The 21,435-nt window shown below is 43.3% G+C and overlaps 1 protein-coding gene and 1 non-coding gene across 14 annotated transcripts in view; one reads left to right on the top strand and one right to left on the bottom strand.

Moving 5' to 3' along the window:
- Positions 1–21,435, top strand: part of PPP2R5C (protein phosphatase 2 regulatory subunit B'gamma) — a 139,958-nt gene that overhangs the window by 82,974 nt on the left and 35,549 nt on the right. For all 13 annotated transcript variants that reach the window (XM_036316715.1, XM_036316669.1, XM_036316678.1 and 10 more), the window contains one exon: positions 6,675–6,874. In XM_036316715.1, coding sequence (XP_036172608.1) covers positions 6,675–6,874 — 200 coding nt within the window. The remainder of the gene's footprint in view (positions 1–6,674; positions 6,875–21,435) is intronic.
- Positions 9,073–9,204, bottom strand: LOC118661645. The gene has a single exon (XR_004969419.1). It is a non-coding gene; the product is annotated as a small nucleolar RNA SNORA72 (small nucleolar RNA).

Below are 21,435 nucleotides of genomic sequence, written 5' to 3'. Positions count from 1 at the left end.
TAGAATCCACTTATCCAGTTGCATGGTCTCTGTTGAGATTGGGATTGCACTGAATCTGTAGGTCAGTCCCTTTATCTGGAACGTGTTAATCCACAGAGCCCTAGTGCAAGCATCGAACTCAGTGTTGAAGCAGTAAGAGCTTCCTTGGAAATGGGCAAGAGGTGAGGATGCTGCTCTGGCCACTTCCTCACAGCTCAGGCAAGCAGCCAAACAGTGGTGGCATTTGCAGATGAAATGACAATATACACAGAAAACCAGAGGATTGACAGATACTTCTTAGGATTAAGGCTAAGCAAGCTAGCTGGATACAAAAGTGATAACCAAAATCATTTTTTTATATTGCAGCAGCAGCTAGAAAATTGTCTTTTTAAAGATACTCTATTTACAATAGTATCAGAACATAACAAATACCTAAGAATAAACCTAAAAAATTATGTGTTGTGGGAAATATAAAAGCCATGAATAGTTGAGACATGGAACAGAGCAAGGCAAAGGGCTGAGTCTAATAGGCAGTAAGTCTTATTCTAAGGCTCTGTGGTACAGGTGCGGGGAGCAATGACCACTACCAAAGAGTGCCTACGCCTGCAGACATGTGTCTAGGCCAGAGGACACACAGGAAATGGGGAAGTGGTCAGTACAGTAAATGGTGGGTGAATTTTCTCTTTCATAAACAAAATCATATTGCCAAACATTGTTTTCCTAGTGGGGGAAACTTGCCATCTGCTAAGTTCCCTCATATAGGAAATGAAGTTAAGTGGAACTTAGTGCATTTTAATGAAGAATACCAAATTTACTCCAGACTGTTAGTAGTTGGATATAACTTTATTCCTGTTCACTTTGTACTAAGAATAAATGTATTAGGAAAACAAGATGACACACAGCTGAAGGTTTGGCTCTTTGCTTTGGAGAGATTGCTCGTTTGTTTTCGTTTACTGTCAGAGGCCCCACGCACTGAGCTCTTGGGAAGGCAGAGTGAACACTCAGATGGTGTGGTGACACGTGGTCTCCGTGAAAATCGAGCTGCTTCCGCTGCTTTGCCAATAGCATGGGGGTGACCAGGCAGCGTACCTGTGGACATCTCCTGAGTTGGCATCCTCTAGGCGTCGTGTTTGCAGCTCTGTCTCTGTTTCGTTGGGGTCACGGTTATTTGGGGAAAGCCATCACCTCTGTACCAGAACAGCCTGGTTCTGCTGTCTTTGTGCAGCTGTCCTGCAGCGATCTGGTCCTTTTGTATCTTGGAGTGTTTCTTTTCATCACCAAAACTCATCATGTGGAAGTGGGCGTGGCTTTTTTTTTTTTTTTTAATTCTGTCACAAACAGAATGCGCGCATGGTGTCTCTTCATATATACCGACAGTTTGGTAATTCAGCCTTATCATATTACGGTGTCTTATGTCATGTCTGTCAGTCCCTCTGGAAGTGGTGTACACATTGCTTGCAGCACCTGTGCAGATGGTGTGATATGATTGGCCATTTTGGATTGCCGTGTACAAACTGTGAGGCTCCTTACTGCCTCTCATGGTCTCCAGACTCGATCGCACATGCTTGGCTGCAGAGCAGTCTCAAGCACACACCTCCGGCATGTGTCAGTTTATATAGTAAACTAGTGGCCCAGTGTCTACATAGTAAACTAGTGTGTTGGAGGGGGGGAGGGTCCCTCAGCCTGGCCTGCACCCTCTCCAATCTGGGATCCCTCTCGCAATCTGGGACCGCTGGCTCCTAACCGCTCACCTACCTGCCTGCCTGATGGCCCCTAAGTCCTCTGCCTGCCGGCCTGATCTACCCCAACTGCCCCCCCACTTCCGGCCTGATCACCCCTAACTGCCTCTGCCTCCACCCTGCCACCATGGCTTTGTCCGGAAGGTCTCCAGAAGGTCTCCTGGTCTAATTAGCATATTACTCTTTTATTAGTCTAGATGTTAGCACCTCTGACTTTTTTATTTTTTGTAGCAAAAAAAAATAAAGTGGAAGTTTGTTGTCACCTTGGGTAACTGGGGCTTGCCCCCACCTTGGAGGTCAGAAGTCAGTGGAAGAAGCCCACTCTGTGTAGCTTGCTCGGTGCTACGATGCACTGTGGGACGAGGAACACCTACCGAGCCAGAAATGGGTGCTCCCTCCTGCTCTAATGGTAACACCTTCATTAAGCATCCGTTCACCATTTGTTAACTACAGGATTCCCTTTAGTAAATATGTTTTTAAAAGAATATACGTGCATTCTTAAATCCACTTTGTGTTATTTCCAATGCTATGGTCAGCCTTCTTCCCTTCATACCCTACAGTTTTTGCACAAGGATGCCCATACATTTTGCTCCTGATATTAAGGATTGACCTTGAAATAATTGGAAAGTATCCCAAGTTCACCATAGCAAATCAGTGAAAACGCCAAGGGTGGGAGGGTAAAGAGACTTGTACAAACCTAAGATGCTTGTGGTAGTATTTGTGTAGAAGAATTTTATAGCTCTTAACTTTAAAAATAATAAGAGGAAGTATTAATTAATATTGAGACTATTAGCCTAAACTGTGATAGCCTCTTTTATGTTCCTCTTTCTGTAAGAGCAGTAGTTTCAACACAGTGTTGGACTTTTGGTGGTGTCATGGGACTTTTCCTGGCAGGTGTCCTTTTTACACCCCTTTCTAGTTCAAGAACCTGTTTGTGAGCCACTCCAACAGGCTGCACTTGAGTATGTTTTGGAACAACTGTGTCAAGGTTATTACTCTGTGTACAATTTAAAATTAAAGTAAGCCATATTATTCATGGGAAGAATTCAAAATTCATTTTTTAAATTCTGCTCCAAGAGGTAATTGGAAAAGTTGGGTCAAATCTTACGGTCATGATTGATTATATAAGAGTCAGGCAGTCTTGGATACCAAGCACAGAAGTGTAATATACCAAGTATCAGCCCTGGTTAGTTTCTCTCATTTGGTTCCCATAACATGGGTCATCGAAGGAGTCGAGTACAGGTTATATTCTGCCATACCTCTCTACCTCCTTCAAGATTAGCAGTGCTGCCGAAATCGGTTTGGCTCAGTGGATAGAGCGTCGGCCTGCGGACTCAAGGGTCCCAGGTTCGATTCCGGTCAAGGGCATGTACCTGGGTTGCGGGCACATCCCCAGTAGGAGATGTGCAGGAGGCAGCTGATCGATGTTTCTCTCTCATCGATGTTTCTAACTCTCTATCTCTCTCCCTTCCTCTCTGTAAAAAATCAATAAAAATATTAAAAAAAAAAAAGATTAGCAGTGCTAACTTATAAAGCTTTGTTTTTTAATTACAGAAATAACTCATTTATACTGTTAAAACATCAGAATACATTAAGGCCGAAAGCCTATTCTTTCACCACCTGCACTGGTTTTTACTCCCCAGTGATGCAGTCCTATCAACGCAGCAGAAAGTAAGACTTTTTCAATACACTGACCAATAAGAAGCTAAATTAAGTGGCATTCAGAACACATATGGAAATATCTAACAGGGATTAGGGATGTTATTATCGTTGTGCTCAATTTGATTATTATGATACAGTTTTTTTTTAAATCGTGAAATTGTAAAAAATAGCCAAATGAGGTTTCAAAAAGTAAAGAGAGCCCATGAGACGATAATCACAAACTTTGATAAACTATAAACAAAAATAGTACAGTAACATCTTCACTGTTTGGAACCTTGGAAAAGTTTATATAATTTCTACAAATTTGATATTTTCTTGCCTTTTTTGAGGAATTTTAAATATAAATTTTATGGAGGACAGGAGGATTTTAATCTGCTCTACTTCTTAATTATAATGGATTTGTTTTAGTGTTTTGGTGACAACTGAGTCTCTTTTTGTGAATGTCGGTTACTGTCCTGTGTTTAAAAGTGGCTGATGCTTTCAGGACCTTTTAGTGCATGTAAGACTTAGATGCCTGAAATGACCCCAACATCATCTTGCCTTCCGATGCCCTTGTGTTAGAGTATATTGTACAGTCACGTCTGTGCTGTGCCACTTAGCGATGTGGTGGCCGTGAGCACAGCATTTGGCCTCTCAGTGTGTGTGTGCTCTCATCTCCACATGGTAAGCGGTGTCTGCCTGGCACTGTCCTTATAAGGCCCATGGAGTGTGCTTAGAGGGCTCACCTGTCACTTCTTAGAAGCCACGCTGAGAGTGTCACGGGTGTCAGGGTGGCCCTTAGGGGTAAATACAGGCTTCCCTGCAGTGCCAAGAATGTGAGAATACCCAAAGGTTCCAAATATACCAGCTGTGACTACAAAATGAGCTCATAAGGTAATCCTGCAAACTGGAGACTGAACAAAGGGTATAAAAGTGAGTGAGGGTTGAAGTTAGGCAAGGAGGCCATTCAAAAAATGAAAGCTTTTCATTGGAAAAGGCTGGATGTTTTAGTGTTAAGAGACCCAAACAAACATTATAGTGACGTTACTCATTTAAAATGGTTGCATAGTCACTGAGTAGTTACAGTATTTATGAATCAAGTTTTTATTCCCATGGTCTTCTAAGTATCCTGTAGGCCTCAATACCCTTGCCCTGCTGCATGCAGTACAGGAAGTAAGGGAGCCAGAGTTGCCCACAAAGTGGTTCGATTCAGGCTTGGGCATGAGGGGACAGAGCTGAAAAATACCATAGCCTGGCACCTGCCCTCCAAAAGTGTCTAGTTGGGGGAGATAGTACCTGTTTAGAGCACCAGGAAGTGCTGAGTGGCTAGCTCAGAGTAACACATCTGCTCTAACTTGGAAAGAAGGAGAGGCCTGTAGAAGAACCCTGAGCAGGAGGTGAACAGTTAAGGTTGGAAAGAGGAGCCAGAGGGCTTGGTGGGAAGAGGTGGTGATCTCAGCGATGGAAGCCCTGTGGGCATGCCCTGGGCGCAGGCTGGTGTGGGCCAGTGGTCTCAGCACCTTCCGTCTCAGGACCCCTTCACACTAGGGAAAAGTATATAGGGTTCCAAAAAGCTTCTGTGCTGTGGGTCTAGCTACCAATATTGACCACATTTGAAATTAAGCCACACAAAAAAAGTCTAAGCATTATTCATTAATTCATTACTAAAATAACCAACCTGTTGCATGTGAACAGAAATAATACACTGTTAGGAAAGTAGCCATGATTTCTAAAACACCTCTAATGAGAGGGCAGCAGTTTCTTTGTTTTCGTGGGGGTTTTTTCAAATCTTTAATGTCTGGCTTCATAGGAGATAGCTGGATTCTCCTGGGTGCCTCTGAGTTCCGTTTGGGTTGAAGTGTAGGAAGGCTTGACTGGGAAGAGGAGTATTTTAATAGCCTGTTCAGATTGTTGTGGGTGTTTTCTTTGATATTACACCAAAGCTTAACAATAGGTAGTTTCTTGAAGGAACCTGCAATGTGGAATCTAAAACCATATTAATAAGCTGTCTGTACATTTCATCACATTAAAATCCAGAGGACTATCTTGCACTTTGAATGGCTCTTTTGTCCTTGAATGATATTGAAACACCATTTATTGATTCCTTGGAAAATACTGGTCACTGAGTTACACAAATCTTCTAACAGTTGGCAAATCATGGATAGATTTCAGTGCCTGTATCAATAAACCCCTTTGTTAGTATCCCCCTGATCTCATCCTCATCCCGGGAAGCTGTCAAACTCGCCCTGGCAGATAGCTTTCCAAGCTTCCCGGAATTCTGGAGACATACAGAGCTCCATTACTTTCCAACCCTACGTTGACCCCTCTAGACCTATTTCTTAATCTTGTATCATCCTAAAGGATAAATGGAAACAATGTGTAAATAGTGGAAAGCTTTTAGATGGCACCCGACCCAGGTAAGCACTCAGTAAACAGTAGTGATTGTTGTTATTTGCACTTTTCTGTGTCGCTGTCATCATATGTAACATGTGTTGACCATAGCCCAAAAAGAGGAGTGAAAGGTGCTTTGTGGAGCACCAGGGTACAGGCTCCTGCTGGGTGTGTGCAACAGCTCACTTGGGCAAGCTTCAGACTTCCCCTGTAGGTCACAGCAGCAGCAGACCTGAGGGAACGTCTTTCATCTTTCGTGTGACCTTTTCTTTCCTTGCCTGCACCTGTGACCAGTTGTCATGTTGGTGTGAATGTCCATGCCCCTCACCGCCTCCTCCTCATTTGCCTCTTGTTCCATTGCTCACATGGTACTGGCATGTGGTGACTGGTGCTCAGATAATATTCAAATGAATGCATTAAGCCGAAACCTTTTGGCTCAGTGGATAGAGCGTCGGCCTGCGGACTGAAGGGTCCCGGGTTCGATTCCGGTCGAGGGCATGTGCCTGGGTTGCGGGCATATCCCCAGTGGGGGATGTGCAGGAGGCAGCTGATCGATGTTTCTCTCTCATCGATGTTTCTAACTCTCTATCTCTCTCCCTTCCTCTCTGTAAAAAAATCAATAAAATATATTTTTTAAAAAATGAATGCATTAAGAGGGAATTGGTTTTGAACAGCAATCAACGTGGTTTTAGACTTAAGAAGTACAGAAATTTTATCATATGAAGCATATGATCTGAGCAGTGACTAGTGTGTTTTTTTGCTTCTCATTTATTTAAGGAATATTTAACCTCTATTCACCGCATCCCATCTCTTTTTTTCTTGAATATCTATTCAGACTGAAAATAGTAAACAGCTTAAAGTGTTTCACAGTAATTTAGGGTTAAACACTTTTGTGATCAATATACCTTGCTTTCTGCTTTTCAGATGTTCCTCCTCCTGAACAAGAGAAGCTTTTTATCCAGAAGTTACGTCAGTGTTGTGTCCTCTTTGACTTTGTTTCCGATCCACTAAGTGACCTAAAGTGGAAGGAAGTAAAACGAGCTGCTTTAAGTGAGATGGTGGAATATATCACCCACAATCGGAATGTGATCACAGAGCCTATCTACCCAGAAGTGGTCCATATGGTAAGTGATTGCAGCCTAACCAGCGTGTCCCAACCCTGAGCTACGCCAGGACTCTGACATCTTAGAATAAGCTGAGATACTGGAGCCTAACACAGCACTTCCCACAAAGAAGTCCTCCTGTTCCAGAGTTTGTACTTGCACCTTGAAGAATGGGAATCTTTGCAATGTGCCCTGGATTATCGTGATGATAACAGTGAGGGAAATAGGGGGCCTTCTAGGGACCCATTGAAGAGTTCATTTATTTAATCCTCACAGTCACCAAATGGGGTAGAAATGTTAGAATTTTTATTTCTACTCACTATATTATCCTCTTCAAATTTTTGTGTGTTTTAGCATACATAACCTTAGTATAATAATGCCCATACATAATATAGAAGTAAACATGTTCTCCGTACATGTACAGGAAAATTCTAGTGGTGGGTTCAGTGCAGATAGTGATAGGACCCAGCTGGTATCAGGATAGTCCATCCTGATTGGCTGAGCCGGCCTCCATCTGTCAGTGCCATGTCAAGACACACCCAGCTCTGTCCTACAGTTAACGAGTGGCTGGTTTCATTCAGCCCCCAAATCTCAGTCCTCTGCTGTCTCCTACTTTACAGCCTGTTTCAGGCTCTTTGCATTGTCTCACTGTGACCTCAGTGGGTACCACCTGGAAACATTTCATACGCGGCCTAAAGTTATTAAAACTTACTGTTTGGCACTGAACTCGTTTCTCATTCTTTTTGAATTATTGGTATTTTATCTGCCTTTGAAATTAGTCCTCAGTTATTAGGGAGTCCTTGTTGCTTAAGATAAAATTTTAAATTCTTATTTTCATTGAACTCCTTACATTCAGTGATTCTCTCCCCCCTCCCCACACCCAAAGCTATATATTTCAGAATTGACTAGACTTGTTGACCTAAAATGTGTTTATTTCTCACTTTTGTATGTTTGCTTTGGAAAAGATGAAAGTAATGTTCTTTTTGTACTTCACAATCTATTATGTCAGGAATTGAGATCAACTTAATTATCCTATATAATAAAAGGGTAATACAGTAGGTCCTCAGGTTACATCGGAGATCCGTTCCTACGGCTCGACGTAACACGATTTTCACCGTAAGTCGGAATCCACCTACATAAGCACCTACGTCGCTCACATGGAGCACATACACAGCAGTAATGAAGTGAAACAGTAAAAAAAATGTAAAGGAAAGAACAATTCCTGACCTTTACTTATAGTAAATAAATCATAAAAAACATAAAGCACATATGTGCATACGTTGAAATGATGGAACTTTTTTTATTTTTATAAATAAATGGGAGATGGCGACGTAACCACAAAACGAGTCGAACATAACCCGAAGACTGTATGCAAATTGAACGAACAGGGCAACGACCAGTAGTTATGACTTGCATTGACTACCAGGGGGCAGACACTCAACACAGGAGCTGCCCCCTAGTGGTCAGTGTGCTCCCATAGCACCGCTCAGCCACAAGCCAGGCTGATGGCTGGCAAGCGCAGCGGTGGGTGGTAGGAGCCTCTCCCGCCTCCGTGGCAGCGCTAAGGATGTCCAACTGATGGCTGCTAGACCGTGAAAGGGCGCAGGCTGGGCTGAGGGACCTGCCCCCCCTCTCCCCCCCCCCCTCCCCCCAGTGCACAAATGTCATGCACTGGGCTCTAGTTTTAATATATTATTGTTAACTCTTTACAGTTCCAAATTTATCAGTGTATTCTGTGAAGGCCGAGTAGGTTCCTTCCCCAAACTCACACCTGAAGAATAGTCACAGGTACATATACTGAATAGTAAATACTCTAAAACCTTACCCATTTACATTAAGGAAAATTGGGGAATATCTTTTTCTCTTATTAATTTCAATTCTCAATTACTTTGGAAAGCCTCCTAAACTCCAGAATCACAAAGAAAAATCTCTGATATTTTCTCCTCATACTGTTATATTTTCTTATTCACAATACACTTTATAATCCTCCTGGAATTTTTTTTTTAGATAATACTGTGAGTTTTATTTATTTTTTTAACCTTTTTTTAAATTTTTTTTTATTTTTTAATTGTTTTTTTTTTTAATTTTTTTTAAAACAATAATAATTTTACAATTTATTTAATGGCAACTGGTAATCATGAAATTAACAGTGGTTATCTTCAAGTTATTGCACTAGCTGTCCTGCCATTTCCTGAGGTTGATCATATATATCAGACTTTGTTTATCACCAGCATTTAGAAAACCAGACCTAGGGAAAGAACTAGGTCTGGGGACACATGCATGGTCTTAATATAGCGAATGTTTAGCCTGCCCTGATTATCACAAAATCAGAACAGCGAGAATATTCGCAGGTAATTGTTTTATTGCTTAAAGTATTACAAAGAGTATTACATATGTCTCCTTTTTTTTCCCACCCTTGACAATCCCCTGGCCTCCCCTACCCCCCAGTGTCTTATGTCCTTTGGTTATGCTTATATACATGCATACAAGTCCTTCGGTTGATCTCTTACCCTCCCCTCCTGCCCCCCAACCCTCCCCGGCCTACCCGCTGTAGTTTGACAGTCTGTTCGAGGCTGCTTTATCTCTGTATCTATTTTTGTTCATCCGTCTATGTTCATTATATTCCACAGCTGAGTGAGATCATGTGATATTTGTCTTTCTCCGACTGGCTTATTTCACTTAGCATAATGCTCTCCATGTCCATCCATGCTGTTGCGAATGGCAAAAATTGTGAGTCTGATCCCTGGTGTGAGGCGTGCAGGAGGCAACTGATCAGTGTTTCTCGCTCTTGCTTCTCTCTTTCTAAAATCAATAAAAACATTTTTTTAAAAAAGATAGAGATTAGTCATTACCCTTCCAATAAAGTGCTATGTGCTACTCCTTTGTAATCAGGCCTTCCCCTTCTCCATTATCCCTGACCACCACCCATCTGTCCTCCAGTCCTGTCATTTTGTCTTTTCCAAAATGTCATATAAATGGAGTCTGGCTTCTTTCACTTGGCATAATGTGTTTGAGAGTCATTCACGTTGTTGATGTATAAATAGTTCATTCCTTTTCATTGCTTGGTAATATCTCATTTTATAGAAGTACCAGAGTTTATCCATTTTCTAGTTGAGGAAAAGTTGGATTATTTCGAGTTTTTGGCGATAAAACTATTATAAATATTCATGTATAAGTTTTGGACATAGGTTTTTATTTTACTTAGGTAAACAAGAAGGCGTGGGATTGTTGGTCATATTGTAAGTGTATGTTGAACTTTCTGAGAAACCACCAAACTGTGTCACAACGTGGCTGTCCCGTCTTTGCACTCCCACTCGCAGTGTGTGAGTTCTGGTGGCTCCACAGCCTCGTCACCATTTGGTGTCATCAGTCCATTTGTTTCAATTTGGCTTTCATTTACATTTCCTGATTTATTATTGATGCTGGGCATTCTGTCCTGTGCTTATTTATCATTTGTTTATCTTCCTTGGTAAGGTGTCTATCCAGATCCTTTGCCGGGTTTTAATTAGCTTGTTTTCTTGTTACTGAGTTTGAGACTTCTTTACATAGTCTGGGTAGAAATTGTTTGCTAGTTATGTGATTTGCAGATATTTTCTCCATCTGTGGGTTGTCTTTTTACTTTTAACAGTGTCTTTTACAGAGTTTTTCACTTAAAGTCTAATTTATTATTTGTTTCTTTCACGAGTAGTACTTTTGTTATCACATCTAAGAAGTCTTTGTCTAACCCAAGTTCACAAAGATTTTCTTCTAAAAGTGTTACAGTTCTGTATTTCACATTTAGGTCCATGATCCGCTTTGAGATTCATTTTTTTTTTGGTATGTGGATGTCCAGATATTCTGTTTGTGGAAAACTGTTGAAAAGATTAACCATTCTCCTTTGAATTGCCTTTGCACCTCTCTCAACAATCATTTGACCATATTTGCAAGTTTTTATTCTGTTCCATTGATCTAGGAATCTACTCACTGATACTATATTGTCTTCATTATTGTTCTTTATAGTAAATATTGAGATCAGGCAGTATGAATTCTCCCACTCTCTTCCAAAAATGTTTGTCTATTCTAATTATTTTAACTTTACATATAAATTTTAGAACCAACTTGTCATTGTCTACAAAATATCCATCAGGGGTTTTGATTGGATTGCACGGAATATGTAGATTTGGAGAGAATTGAAGCTTAACAATATTGAATCTTTCAGTCTATGAGCACAGTATATCTCCCCATTTTGCTCTTCTTTGTTTTATAGTTTTCAGCATGCAGATCTGACATGTATCTTTTTAGACTCATAAGTTTTTTATTTTTGGGTACTGTTGTAATTGAGGCTGTTTATTTTCTATTTCTGATGGTTTATTGTCTTTTTTCTTGAAGTTCTATCAGGTTTTACTTCATGTTATTTGGTATAAATATTAGTATTATTTATTAGTTGAATTAACTCTTTTATCATTATACAATGATCTTCTTTATCCCTGATAATATTATTTACTCCAAAATCTATTTTGTCTGATGTTACTATAGCCACTCCAGCTCTCTCTTGACTAGTGTTAGTGTGATATGTCTTTTTCCACATTTATTTTTTTGGTTGGGTGTTGCTTTTTCATTCAGTCAGACAATCTCGACCTTTTGATAAGAGCGTTCAAGCCATTTACTTTCAATGTGAGTATTGATGTGTTGAGTTGAAATCTGCCATCTTGCTATATTTTTTCTATTTGTCCCATCTGTTCTCTGTTCCCTTTTTCTTTTGTTCTGCTTCCTTTTAGGTCAGCTGAGTACTTCTTATGATTCCATTTTATCTCCTTTGTTGGCTTTTTAACTATAACTGTTATTGTTTGATCTCATTTATTTAACTTTTCTCGAATACATCTTTTACTTCCCTCAAGTGATAACATACTATTTCACATAGAATATAAGTTTATGACAACACACTTCCATTTCTTCTCTCCCAGCCTTTTTACTATTGTTGGCATACATTTTACTTCTTCATATGTTATAAACCCCACAATACATTAATTTTTATTTTTAAATAATTATCTTTTAAAGAGATTTAAGTAATTTTTAAAATGTATTATACTTCCCAGATACTGCCTTTTTCAGTGTTCTTTTACTTTTTAATATGTTTTTATTGATTTTAGAGAGAGAGGAAAGAAGAGGGAAAGAAATATCGGTGAGAGAGGGAAACATCAATCGGCTGCCTCTTGTAGTCCCCCTGCTGGGGATCAAGCCTGCCCTCTGGGCATATGCTCTGACCAGAGATGAAACCCACAGCTCCGGGCATATTGAACCGGCCACCTCAGTGCACAGGACAATGCTCAACCAACTGAGCAACACTGGCCAGGGCCATTTTCAGTGTTCTTCACTCCATTCTCTGAATCCAGAAATCCACCTGGGATTAGTTTTCCTTCTGACTGAAGGACTTTCTTTAATATGTTTGAAAGGCCTTTCTTTTGCTTTTGCTTTTGAAAGGTGTGCTTATCGAGTTGAGGGAGGCCTCTGCAATCTCAGCGTTCTCTCTCTGCAGCTCTCTTCTCTCTGGGCCTTTGCCTTGCAAGTTCTAACCACCGTTGTCTGCTGGGCTCTCCCTGGGTTCTTTCTGTCTGTGCTGCAACCTGGAAGTTCTATCCAGGCGGGAATCTGGGCAGTCGTAGGACTCACCTCATTGTTTCCCAGTTCTCAGGGTCTCTATCCTTCACCTGCAAACCAGGGTCTTGAAAGCCATAATTCCATATATTTTTCCCAGGTTTTTGGTCAGGAAGTAGGGTAAATCCCATTCCTGTTACTCTTCAGTGTAAGTCTCTGCTTTATTTATAATAATCAACACAGCTCCATGCAGCAATGATTCTAAAAAGATATACTGATCAAAGGCTACTTGTATCATTTGTAATTCCATAGTATATGTAATTCCATATAGTATATGGTTAGGGACATAGGATGAAAATGGTTGGCTATCCATATATGACTGGGAAATCAGTACTTGAGCTCTGAAACTTCCCTTTTCAGTTTATTTATATCATGTAGCCTACAGAATATATAGTTTTGCTATTCTAAAGCATTCCTAAACTTTCTCACATTTTACTGCAAAAAAAAGATTAGAATATGTGGAAAGCAAATACATTAGAGTGTAAATGTAAAATCTAACTGGTAGCTACATAGCTATTCTCTATAAGATTAAACTTTTTTGATTGGTATTTTTCATAACAAAATGTTGGGGAATATACATCATTCAGAATCTATGCAGAATTAACCTTTGGTCCAAAGTAAATTACCTAAGAGAAACTTCCAAATTCAGTGTTATCTTTAACACTAATTGAATTAAATTAAAAGTACCTTAAAGTCCTCAATGTCATCAATAGGTTCCTGGAAACTGACTTTAAGTGAAACAATGTAGTATAACAAAACCAGTTGTACCCTAGGCTAATGATAAAAGCAAGAGTTAAGTTCCTGTGGCATATTTCTAGTCATAGAAACATCACCAGGTTTTTAAATGAAGACCCAAAACATTTCTAACATTAAACATTGAAATAAATGTGAGCTATATAGACATCTAAGAATGGTGAATAAAAACAAGTCAGATAATTATTTTTTAACCTGCCAATTCCAGTTCAGGGCCACAGGTAGCTGAGTTTCTCCTAGCTGATCAGGGCACATAGATGAGTCCACTCTGGATGCCCTCCCATCGCAGGTGACCTCACACCCACTCACACTATACTCACACTGGGACTGTGTAGACACACCATTTACCTCCCATGCACAGCTCTGTGATGCAGGAGGAAACCGGAGTTCCTGGAGAAAACCCATGCAGATCAGGGACACTAGGCACACTCCACAGACAGTGGCCCCGGTCAGGAAACAGTGTTATTGTTTTTACTCAAAAACATTATAACAAAACAATGTGGGACAAAATGATGTTATTGAAGGAACTGCTATATTACAAGTCATTGCTTATCTTGTGCAAGTAATCTAATTTTAAATTCAAAAATTAAAAATAAAGAATAAACATACACATAATATAAATGACTAGCATATTTTCATGCTTCTCTGAAGACTAGAGGCCCAGTGCACAGATTTGTGCACCAGTGGGGTCCTCCCTCAGCCTAGCCTGCAGGGATCAGGCCGGCTCTCTGACATCCCCTGAGGGATCCCAGATTGCGAGAGGGCAGTTCTCAGGTGACGCACCCCAGAATCGAGCTCCCTCCTCTCTTCTCCCAATATTATGTCACTTTCTCTCTGTATCTGAATTGCTTCTTGCCGGGAGCCGGTCCATCCTTGCTGTTTCAAAGGACCTGGCATATATGGCATACTGTTCTTAATATGTTTGCTCACCTTCTTGGCACTATGTGTTTTAACCAAGGTCTCTGAGAAAGGTTGTTTCCCCAGGTAGGGATTTTCCCCTGAAGTTAGGGAGGGAATAAAACCTTTTAACTAAGTGCTAGGCGGGTAATTAATCACTTTAACTACGAACAATCGTGCTTAAGCTACATAATCTTTACTCCCTGGAATGAAGATAAGAAACGCCCTAACCTTTATAATAGAGATTGATAGGATTGAATCAACTGGTATAAATACAGATGCAACAAGACAGCAAGAGACAGAACTTAGAATACGGAACCAAGAGAGACAGAACCTAGGCACAGAACCTACACAGAACGTTCTCTAGAGACAGAAGAACTTTGCTGGAGAGAACATGACAAAAGATCCTGGACAGAAACTGGCCTCAGAACCTAGAGACAGAGCCTAGCGAGAGAACATGGCAAAAGATCCTGGACTGAACCTGATTACAGAAATTGGCAAGAGAACCTGACTAGAACCTGGTGACTGAACCTGGCTGGAGAACCTGCACAGAACCTGCCTGTAGAACCTAGCAAGAGAACATGGACACAGAACCTGGCTGGAGAACCTAGCGAGGGAACATGGCTACAGAACCTGGCTGGAGACCCTGGAGAACCTAGCAAGAGAACATGGACACAGAACCTGGCTGGAGATCCTAAGCAGAACCTCTCTGGAGATCCAGACCAGAACTTGGCTGGAGATCCTGGCTGGAGATCCTGGCTAGGCTGCTGATCAACTGAACGCTGTCTCCATGTCCTTCCTTCTTCGCCGACTCCGTCCACACCTTTGGGGACCCCTGGACCTGCTGGGGCTGGACCCCAGCAGCTTCTTTCATCTCACTTTACCCTAAGCTTAGCAGTAACTGACGACTTGTGGGCATTTAGCTGCAAAATGCAATTATTTAGCAAACAGGGTTTACTTAGCCTAGAATCTAGTCGGCCTAGGGCAAGACCCTGCTCAAAGTCAGGTCCCTGCCCAGACCTTCTACCCAGGCGGAGTCCTGTGGCAGTGGGAACCTCCTTCCCACCTGAGCTTCTCCTTCACCTCCTTCTCCTCCTGGATTGCAAGAGGGCAGTTCTCCAGTGACGCACCCCGGAATCGGGCTCCCTTCTCTGTTTCTGGGTGCGTCACCTGAGATCCACAGCTGCCAAGTCACCACAGCTCGGCAGATCCTGCATTGAGCATCTGCCCCCTGGTGGTCAGTGCGCATCATAGCTCCTGGTCGGATGGTCGAATGGTCGCTTAGGCTTTTATATATATACTAGAGGCCCGGTGCACAAAAATTTGTGCACTCGGGGGAGAGGGGGGGGTCCCTCAGCCCGGACTGTGCCCTCTCACAATCTGGGACCCCTCAGGGGATGACCACCTGCTGGCTTAGGCCCATTCCCCAGGGGATTGGGCCTAAGATGGCAATCAGACATCCCTCTGGCAGCCCTCAGGGGATGTCCACTTGCCAGCGGGGAGCAGGCCTAAACTGCAGTTGGACATCCTTAGCGCTGCTGAGGAGGCGGGAGAGGCTCCCACCACCACCGCTGTACTGGCAGCCATCAGCCTGGCTTGTGGCTGAGCAGAGCTCCTCCCATGTGAGAACGCCCTGACCACCAGAGGGCAGCTCCTGCATTGAACGTCTGCCCCCTGGTGGTCAGTGTGTGTCATAGTGACCAGTCATTCCCAGTCCTTCTGCTGTTAGGGTCAGTTTGTATATTACCCTTTTACTATATAGGATAGAGGCCTGGTGTACGGGGGCCGGCTGGTTTGCCCTGAAGGGTGTCCCGGATCAGGGGTGAGGGTTCCACTTGGGTGCCTGGCCAGCCTGGATGAGAGAATGATGGCTGTTTGCAGCTGGTTGTACCCCCTTCAGGGTGGGGGTCCCCACTGGGGTGCCTGGCCAGTCTGGGTGAGGGGCTGAGGGCCGTTTTCAGGCTGGCAGGTGACTGAAGCTCCCAACCTCTCTTTTTCTTTTTCTTTTTCTTTTTTTATTCTGGGATTTATTTACCTTCTATGTCACTGGAACTGAGAGCTGGCTTTAGCTCTGAGGCTCAGCTCCAGCTCTGAGACCTCAGCTGCTGAAAGCAGGTATCTGGGTTTGTTTGGCTTCTATAATTGAAACACTGTTGCAGCTCCAGCTCTGAGGCCCGGCTGGCTGAAAGCAGGTTTCTGGGGTTTGTGTAGCTTCTATAATTGCAACATTGTTTCTTAGAGTGCAGCTCAGAGCCCAGCAGCAGCAGGCAGGGAACCTTGGCTTCCTCCATCACTGGAGCAAGCAAGCCTCCTGTTCGCTTCAGCTGCCTGGCTTCCAGCCGCCATCTTGGTTGGCAGTTAATTTGCATATCACCCTGATTAGCCAATGGGAAGTGTGTCGGAGGTACAGTTAATTACCATGTTTGTCTATTATTAGATAGGATAGATGGTATTGTACATTTAGTTGTGAAGTAGTCATAAAATTAAAATATTCTTTGTTTTAAAAAAAGACTAAATCTCCTTTAATAGGGTTTTAGGGACTTTTTTAGTCATAGGCTTTTTATTTCTACAGTATCTTTGTTTATATATATACTAGTGGCCCGGTGCACAAATTCATGCACATTGAAAGGAAATTAATTAGAAGATATATTTTAATATCGCTATTTGCCCTTTCTCTATAATAGAAGTGTCAACCAAATTCACGATCAACAAGACAGATCAAAACACACATGTGCAATTAACGCCAGTGAGAGCTTTATATATATATAGATAAACTTGCTTAATTAGACCCACTTTCTGATTTAGCTAAACTTTTTCCAGCCCAGTGAAGCACCCCAACTTCTCTTTCAGGTAATTGTCAGCAACACAGCACTAAATGTCAACATGAAGCAGATTATTATTGTAGATCACGCAGGGAGAACAAAGGGTAAAATATTTAACTGCAGCAGTGTTTGACTATATTCTGCGCAATGAGAAAACCTGAAGTCATTTTCAAGGTCCACCATTTCTTACTTCTTTTCAGTCTGGTCAAGTTTCTAAGCTTTCTAAATCTCCATTTTCCCAGCTAATGAAAATAAAATAGGATTCCACCGAGTCTCCTATCTACCTACTTCAGGACTTCTGTGAGGATCAAATGAGATGAGGCATGGGAAAATGATTCACAGACATTTGGTTAAAGTGTAAAATGTTTGCACCTGGCTATAAAGCAAGTCGTGTTCCTGGACTGAAGAAACTGCAAGGAGGCTAGCCGCTAGGGAGAGGAAGTCGGGCGTTGGTATATGACGTCAATACCCAGCGCCCACAGCCACCATTTCCAGGCTGGGCTGGGCTGTGGACCACAGTTTGTGCCATGGGGTCTCAGCAGTGTTTGCTACAATTTGGTGGGGTGTTGCTTCAGGGTGGTGGCAGGGCCTGTGTCCCACATGGGGGAAGCTGAGTGTTGCTTTGTGGGCGCCAGGTCTGCAGTGCCATTTATTGTTAAATCGCCTATTGCTAGGGAGAGGAAGCCGGGGGTTGCTACGTGACGTCATTACCTGGCACCCACAGCCACCGTTTCCGGGCTGGGCTGGGCTGGGCTGTGGGTCGCATTTTGCACCATGGGGTCTCGGCAGCGTTGACTGCGATTTGGTGGGCTATCACTCTGGGGTGGTGGCAGGGCCTGGTTCCACTTAGGGGAAGCTGAGTGTTGTTTTGTGAGCACCAGGTCCGTAGTGCCATTTCTCTGTAAATGGCCAGTGTGCGTCACGGCAGCTCCTGTGTTGAGCATCTGCCCCCTGGTGGTCAGTGCGCATCATAGCAACTGGTCGGAAGGTTGGGCACTTAGCATATTAGCCTTTTATATACATATATATATAGAGAGAGAGATTTTTATTGATTTCAGAGAGGAAGGGAGAGGGAGAGAGAGATAGAAACATCAGTGATGAGAGAGAATCATTGATTGGCTGTCTCCTGCAAGCCTGGGGATCGAGCTCGCAGCCCGGGCATGTGCCCTTGACCAGAATCAAACTGGGGACCCTTCAGTCTGCAGGCCGATACTCTATCCACTGAGCAAAACTGGCTAGGGCTCCACAATATCTTTAACTGTTACTTAAGAACATAGTTGAATGATTATAAAAAATAAGCTATTCAAAATAAGAATTTAATAATGGTTCTTTTCTTAAATATCACATTCTGGCATCTACTTGGAGATAAACTATGTGATTTGAAGGCTCTTGCCCAGTAATTTGTTATGAAACTTAGCAATCAGAAAGTGGCCATGTTGCTTTAGGGAAAGGGGGACCCTGCTTCACCCGCTGTTTACTGAGTGCTCGTCTGTGCCACTCAGGCAGTGTGATGACCTGGAAGGTGGCACTGGAGAAAGACGTTAAACCAAGAATGACCCAGCCATCTGGTTATATTTGAGACAAATGTCAGGAAGAAAATGTACTGCCTGACAGGTGAGCTTAAAATCAGAGACCCAATTACATCTGGGCTCAGGAAAGGCTCCCTGACGAGGCCTGCCTGCAACTGGGATCTTAGGTGTCAGTGGAAAGTGGTCACAGGTTTTAGTAATTATGTGGCATTGCAGTTAATAAGGTGAGTGGCAGCAGGTATTTGAGGACCTCGTGGGTGACGCCCTGCGGCAGGTGCTGGAGAGCAGGCAGTGAGTGAATTGTGGCTCATGTCCTCAGGATGACAGCTGAACTCGGCCGGGAAAGCAGATTTGGACTAAGTTTACAACTAAAAAAGAGACAGTCTCTCTCTTTAAGATTGCTGCTAGGACTTTTATTATCCACCTAAAGTTTATATTACATCCATTGAGTTCATTAAAAAACCTCAATAAGAATTGTGTTTAAGATTGTATTTGGTGTGTGAGCTGCCTCGTGGAGAAGTGGCATCCCCCGACCCTAGAGAATGACCAGCCCGGCACCAGTTGGGGGGCTCTTCAGTGCCCATCGCTAGCTTGGTACCTAACGGCCATTGTAGCGGCTGTGTCCCTGGGCACTCCTGTCGGTCATGTTTTCATGTTGCTTATTAGAGGTGAGGTTGTTGCCGTTAGTTTTGTATTTTTGGTTTTTGTTGGGTTTGCATCCGTGGCCCTGCTGAGATGTTCTGTCTGTTGCCTTTGTTGGTTTTACACATACATTGTACTATTTATAAGTAAATATAACTTTTTATTTAAAGAAATTGTAGATGGGCTTCCACTGCCCCCCGCCCCAAATGTGTCTCTTAGCAACCTTACTCGGAGCTTAGAATTTCTACTACAGGAGGAAGAGTGTCTGGAGGAACTATAAGTTGGGCTTTGGTGAACTCACCTTTATAAATCCTACTCACGTGCATAAAACAACATCACTATCATAGCCCTGGTGGTTGTGAACAAAGAACTGAATAATCAACCTTTCCTTCCTCGTCACCTCTGAAATTAGATTAGCAGTGTTCTCTGGAGTGAATCCCTTTCTATCTCACACCTCCACGTGTGCCCTGTGCTGCAGTGACCTCTGATCTGAATGTGTTAGTACTCCCCCTGGTAGTGACTGTTACAGTGATAGAAAGGCTTCGTGATCCTACAGAATCGTGAGGAGTTTCCATAATTTGGTTTGCATCTAATTCAGTAAATGTAGCAATTTGGTACTGATTTTAAGTACTATAAAAGCAGGTGCTTCCTCATATTACAGAGTCAGTCCACACCACCACAGTGGCCGTGTGACCACAGGCATGCGCCACCCATGTGGTGACTCTTCATGCTTAGTGCTTTTCCACTTCACCTGTGCCCGGTGCAAAGAGGATTTGCCCTCTTTCAGCAGATGAGGAAACTGAGGCTTGGAGGGCAGGATTTTCAGTCTAGGGTCCTGCTTCTGGGTGGGAGGAGCCCCGGGGGAGGCTCTCCCCCACGGCCATGCTGCTCTGTGTGACCTGACTAGCTGCAGCAAAGCCCCTCAGCTGAGCAGGACAGTGGACCTGTGTGATCCCATCAGACTCCCCAGACCAACAGTAGACACAAGGTTCCCTTTGGCTTCCTTGGCATGACATTGACGAAGGTCACCTTCTGTGTTTCCCTCAGACAGATCTCCATGCATCTGGACAGCACACTCCCTTCGAGCACATGGACATCAGCACCACGGCACTCAACCAATTTGACCCCCGTAGCTTTTGTGCTAAGAAATGTTGCTAGGATAGAAACCCAAGAATAACTCCAAGTGGCCTCCTGTTTTCCTTCTTCTCTCCTAACCTTTTCTAGAGATGAGCATTAAATTAATGCAGTGTAGTGTTGTCGGAAAGGGTGGAAATTATGGTGTGAGTGAGATTTGTTGCCTAAAATAAATAACTTTTTATCAATTAGAGTTGGCTAATAATGACACTTCATGGATCTAGGGTGATCATCCTTCAAGAATACCAAAAAAGGGACTTCTACATTAAAAGCAATTTGGTCCATATCCCCTTGCAGCCTCCTAGCTCAGCATCTAGAACTCAGTGAAGGTACAGGTGCTGGGAATGGGCCAAGGCTGTCAGAACGCTGGGCGTGGGGCCTCACCCTGAAACTAGAGCCAGCCCACCGCTGAGTCTGTCAGAGTGCTGCCAGAGAGCAGACCAGCGGGGTAGAGACAGAGAGATTGATGGAGCATTCAGGGAACTGTCTTCCACCTGTGGAGGTGACGGGGCGAGGTGAACGCCATGGGGCAGGGCCAGGCTAGACTAGGGCAGGGCTGACAGCTGTTAACGTGGGATTCCTTCTTCCTCGGGGACCACAGTGTCACTCCTAAGGCTTTTCAACTGACGGATGAGGCTCACCCATATTCATGAGGGTGATCTCCTTAAAGTCAGCTAATTGGATGCTAACTACTACCTCCCTCCACAGTGACGCTCACATTACTGCTTGATTGAATAACGGGGTACTCTAAAACTGACCATTGTCTTTAACCATGACTTGTGGAATCTTTTTTTCCTGCCCCTTTTTTTCATCTTGGTTATAGCTGTTTTACCTAGTTTAACGCTTTGACCCTAGACTCCAGCCTCATCTGTGCCCTCCGGTGAGCAACTTGGCAGGTGAGGCACCTAAAGTGGGTGAGGCAAGGAGCAGGATGTCTGTGCTCTGGAGACCCCTCCAGCGGGGCAGCCTTCTCCCCTTTTCTTCAGACCTCTAGCCCCCATCTGGGTGAACTGACCACTCCCTAGGCAGTTCCTGGGCATCCCCACTGCTCCTCTTATCCCTCCACCTGTGTTCCCCTCCAGGTGCAGTGCACCCCGGAGTCACGGGCTGCCCCAGCACATCTCCTGGCTCTGAAGGCTTTGAGAGGCAGGCAGTGTGTGTTCATAGACAC

Source organism: Myotis myotis, unplaced genomic scaffold (genome assembly GCF_014108235.1).
Source record: "Myotis myotis isolate mMyoMyo1 unplaced genomic scaffold, mMyoMyo1.p scaffold_m19_p_1, whole genome shotgun sequence".
NCBI classification, from domain to species: domain Eukaryota; kingdom Metazoa; phylum Chordata; class Mammalia; order Chiroptera; family Vespertilionidae; genus Myotis; species Myotis myotis.
The sequence above is the reverse complement of the archived record's forward strand: the minus strand, read 5'-3'. Positions and strand labels throughout refer to the sequence as shown.